The sequence below is a fragment of the Anas acuta genome, chromosome 4, assembly GCF_963932015.1.
Source record: "Anas acuta chromosome 4, bAnaAcu1.1, whole genome shotgun sequence".
NCBI lineage: Eukaryota > Metazoa > Chordata > Aves > Anseriformes > Anatidae > Anas > Anas acuta.
Window position 1 is genome coordinate 72,263,139 of NC_088982.1, and position 4,510 is coordinate 72,267,648.

At 42.3% G+C, this 4,510-nt stretch overlaps 1 protein-coding gene across 1 annotated transcript; it reads left to right on the top strand.

Moving 5' to 3' along the window:
- Nucleotides 1-163: 163 nt before the first annotated feature.
- GAR1 (GAR1 ribonucleoprotein) lies at nucleotides 164-4,187 on the top strand. Its single transcript, XM_068681966.1, has 7 exons — nucleotides 164-297; nucleotides 484-714; nucleotides 795-949; nucleotides 1,814-1,873; nucleotides 2,246-2,381; nucleotides 3,208-3,306; nucleotides 3,643-4,187. The coding sequence occupies exons 2-7, from the start codon at nucleotides 522-524 to the stop codon at nucleotides 3,654-3,656; spliced, it is 657 nt and encodes a 218-aa protein (XP_068538067.1). The 5' UTR covers nucleotides 164-297; nucleotides 484-521; the 3' UTR covers nucleotides 3,657-4,187.
- Nucleotides 4,188-4,510: the final 323 nt, after the last annotated feature.

The window sequence follows — 4,510 nt, forward strand, 5'->3', positions numbered from 1 at the left end:
GGAGCCTTAACCATTAACCCACGGCCCCGCCCTGCGCACGCGGCTCGGTTTGGGTCGTTTTTACATAAGAAAACGCAAAAAAAAAAAAAGGGGGAGATAAAATAAACGTTGGGGGGGGACAACACAAGGGGAGCCCCCCCCATTTCGCGACGCTGTCGCGCGGCCCCGGCTCTGCTTTACGGCAGGCGGCGCGCTCGGCGGCCCGCCCTGGCAACGCCTCACAGAGCCCGCGTGGGGCTGCCGTTAGGGCCGGTAAAGCCGTTAGGGCCGGTGGGAACCGGCAAAACCGCCCCTGAGGTGAGAGGGGAGGCGGCCCTGAGGGAGGCTGAGTGCGGTGGAGGGATTAGGGGTGGCTGCTGTCGCCTCATGTCTGTCCCGCGTGGTTTTAGCAGGGGTGGAGGCGGCAGGCAGCACGCGGGGCCGCCGGTGATGGCCTCTGTTCGTGCTCTGATCCGTAATAAATGCCTTCTGCTCCTTCACCAGGTGGTGCCCTGCCGCCGCCGTTCAGGAGGAGGTAGAGGATGGCTTTCCGCGGGAGAGGAGGAAGAGGTGGCGGAGGAGGAGGAGGAAGAGGAGGCGGCTTTAATCGCGGAGGAGGCGGCGGCGACAGAGGGGGCTTTAACCGCGGTGGGCGAGGGGGCTTCGGACGGGGAGGCGGCCGAGGAGGCTTCAACAGAGGGGGATACGACCAGGGGCCTCCAGAAACGGTAGTTTGTAAGTTACACGGAGAGATTTTATTTCTTTAATGTAAAGGGACTATTCGAGATCTTCAGCTTGTTTGTGGTTTATTGCAGTATTGGGAGAGTTCATGCATCCGTGTGAAGATGACCTCGTTTGTAAGTGTAAGACAGAAGAGAACAGGGTGCCTTACTTCAACGCGCCCGTGTACCTGGATAATAAGGAGCAGATTGGCAAAGTGGATGAAATCTTTGGGCAGCTAACAGATTTTGTATCCTTCAAAAATATGTGTGACGTGGTGTTTGCTTTTTTTAAGGGCTGATTGACTGTTCAAGAGGTTTGATGCAGAATTTGGAAACGGTTCATTTTCCTGTCCCTCTCTAAATGGGGAGTAAACACACAGGTTTAAAACCTTCTCGCAGTCTGAATGTATTAGCTTACAGATTTGCTTTCTGCATCAGAATTGAATTTCAGAAACGTGTTTTCCTCTTACAGTGTACCAAATAATAAAAAGGGATCTAGAGTGTATTTTGCAGCTCCTTGGTTCTCCACTTAATCTTGAGTTTTATTGAGCAGAGTTGGCCAGCAGCAGCTCATGGTCTTTGGAACTACACACAAATGCCCTTACACACTGAAGAGCCACAGGATAAGTACAGGGTTGCCTGTGGAGCTGCACAGTGTCCTCCACATCCCTGTAGGATAAGGATGAGCTTGTGGTTGGGTCGAGCAGCCCCTGCTGCCTCATCTCATCCCCCAGCCAGGCAGTCATACAAACCAGCACAGCGCTAGCAAAGGCCCTGCAGCATCTCTGCTGTTCCAGATGCACCCTGTGGTCACCCTGGGGCTATAGAGATAGGTACTGGCCAAACAGATTTGTTTCTTTACGATTACATTTTTATATACTCTTTTCACCAGTATGTTCTTTTTTTATGCCTCGATACATGGGAAGAAAAACAAAGTTACCACAAAATACGGTGTTTGTAACCATGAGAAAAATTAGAAATGGGTGACGTTTAGCTTCTTTTCTAAAACGATAATTTATATATTGTCTGAAATGTCTAAATTCTATTGTGTGATAATCAAAAGTGCTATTCAAATGTTTTATTCCTGGTGTGTTCCTTAATGAAACTCACAGTATTTTTCAGTGAAATTGTCTGAGAACATGAAAGCTTCTTCATTTAAAAAAATGCAAAAGGTTAGCCAATCTCAATAACACAACTCTTGTGTCTGTTATCAGTTAGATATGTCATCAGTTAGATGATACTTTATTAAGAGTTTTTATTGACTTTTAAAGCTATGTGTACTTAGAAAATGTTCATTTACTTATCCTCCTCAATTTTGCACCTTTTATGCTCTTCCCTCTCCTAAAGAACAAAAACAGGAAGAAAGATGTAATGAATGAAAGGCATTAAATACAAATATCACCTATATTTTAATAATTGCCTAGCATTTTATTATTATAACAATGGGTTAAGATCAGATTGTGAGTGTTTATAAAAGAAGAGAGATGTTAAAGTGCCCTTTAACCTCAGTATTCTCAAAGCCTAAAGTAACTCTTTTCCTGCAGTTTTACATTGATCCAGCAAAGCTGCTCCCCCTTCAGAGGTTTTTGCCAAGGCCTCCTGGAGAAAAAGGTGCTCCCCGTGGAGGTGGTAGAGGAGGACGTGGTGGTGGACGTGGAGGAGGAAGAGGCGGAGGCAGAGGTGAGATCCCAAAAATGAAAGCCACAAAACATTTGCTTGTTTGTTTTTGGTAAAGTCACAGTTAAATGGTTGAATAAACAGTTGTGTTCATTAAAGAGAAACATTATGCATTTTTCTGTTTGGTAGCTCAGTGGAGGAGATAGTGACACCTTTCCAAAGGCAGGAGCTTGTTTTTGTACCTAGCTCAGTAATCGCTTCAAAATGCAGGAAAGAGAGTACACTGATACATTACGAAGAGAGAAAGCATGAGCACGAATCAACTTGCAGTAAAAGGCAGTGGATTATACCCACACAAACCAGCAAAAGCTGCATTCGTAATATACTCTAAAAATCTAGTTTGGACAAAATACTTGAAATGCAGTGTTTTGAGAGAAGAGGTGAAGATACGGTAGATCTCATCCTTCTCTGCTTGTTGATCATGATCTGTAGTGTACTACTCAGTTTATGCTGGAATTAAGTATTTTTTCTTATTAGATTTTTTCTCTTTCCTCCCCACCCTGCCCCCTTGTGTGCGGGGAGGCACATATACTTCAAAATTCTTTAATCTATTGATTTCACATATCACAGTTGTGGTTAACTTTGTTTTCATGACGGCCAACAATTACCTTGGAGTTTCATTAGCGTGTTTAGAATTCTAGACACTGGATAATCAACAACACCTAAAATGCTGCAGATCTTCCCTCGAAGAGAAGGTACCAGGATGACACAGTTAACCATTTCTGGTTGGGTTTGGTTTTCTTTTCAGAAGCTGTAAATGAAGTAAATTGTTACACTTCTTAGGAGTGTGTAAATTCTTTGTTATGTTTAATTTCTTTCCTCTCTTCAGGAGGAAGAGGTGGAGGAAGAGGAGGAGGATTCAGAGGAGGTGGAGGAAGAGGAGGAGGAGGATTCAGAGGAGGAAGAGGTGGTGGAGGAGGCTTTCGGGGTAAGTGTGCAGTTCTTATATTTCCATAATAAGAAAAGCTCCCAATTTATAAACTTTTAAATATTAAACATATTTTTATTTCATATCGGTGTTCATAGTTTTATACAAAAAGGTTGCTGTGCATCACAGTAGCTAGCTTAAACCAAAGCTCAGTATTCTGTGTTTTTTTGATGCTTTGTAAAAACCATGCTAGTTTCTGCGTGAAAAAGGACTATAAGTTGAAGAGTTAATAATGAAGAATTATTTCACCAATTCATATAGTTTTGTGTATCATTTATTTGCTTTAAAAGCATCGAGGTTGTGAATTAATCAGTCTGTTTTTCTTTCTTAAAATAGGGAGAGGATATTAAGAACAGAACAGCGATTATCTTCCTGCTGTCTTACCGTATCATCTACAGAGGTGAAAAGCAAGAAAAAAAATCCTAAAGGATCCTGAAAATTTCTTTTTATAAAGAACTTGAAACTATGAAATGACCATTATTGTTAATGACTATTTTTCAACATGGGAAGAACTGAAGCTTGCTTCGAATATCCCTCAACGTTCTAAACTAAGCCAAGATTCAATGTCATTCTTAAACTGCTTCTGACAAATGACTTAGCCAATGCTTGACTTTGTGTTGGAGTCTGGATTAAACAATCATTTGAAATCTTTTTCAGAAAAAGAAACACCCAGCAGGTTCACCACATGCACCTTTGTCAGTATGAACCTGTTACCATGTGCGATTGATCCCTTGTTCTTATCCCCTTTTTACATGGAGTCTTCTGGCTTGCTCTAAAATGGACGTGCCTTTCAAATAACCATAGTGAACTATTTTTTACCAACTTAAAAATGTTACGTTTACAGATTTTTTTATGCGTAATAACATACATGAGAAAAGGAATATGGCAAAGAGTATTTTATGGGTTTTTATGTATGAATCTCAATGAAAGCCAAAGGCATTAAGACCTGTTCTTCTCAGAAGATACTGTTTAATGAACAAAACAAGGTTAATTCCATTCTTAAGTCACCTAACTGTATCTAATTACACCAATACTAAACGTGCTAAGGGTTTTTAACTGTCCTCACCTTCTTAGCCTGTTTCTCTCGAGGTTTTGATGTTCCAGTGCTCTGAGCTCACGGAGGTCTGAGATTAAATAGCCCGTCGCAGGGCTCCTCTGCATGCAGTGCTTTCAGTTAAGCATTGCTTTAAAAAGCCTTGAGAAA

Coding starts and splice junctions, on each gene's coding strand:
- GAR1 (XM_068681966.1), top strand. CDS start 522: ATGGCTTTCCGCGGGAGAGGAGGAAGAGGTGGCGGAGGAGGAGGAGGA. Junction 715..794: donor GCCTCCAGAAACGGTAGTTT/GTAAGTTACACG, acceptor GGTTTATTGCAG/TATTGGGAGAGTTCATGCAT. Junction 950..1,813: donor TTGGGCAGCTAACAGATTTT/GTATCCTTCAAA, acceptor TGAAACTCACAG/TATTTTTCAGTGAAATTGTC.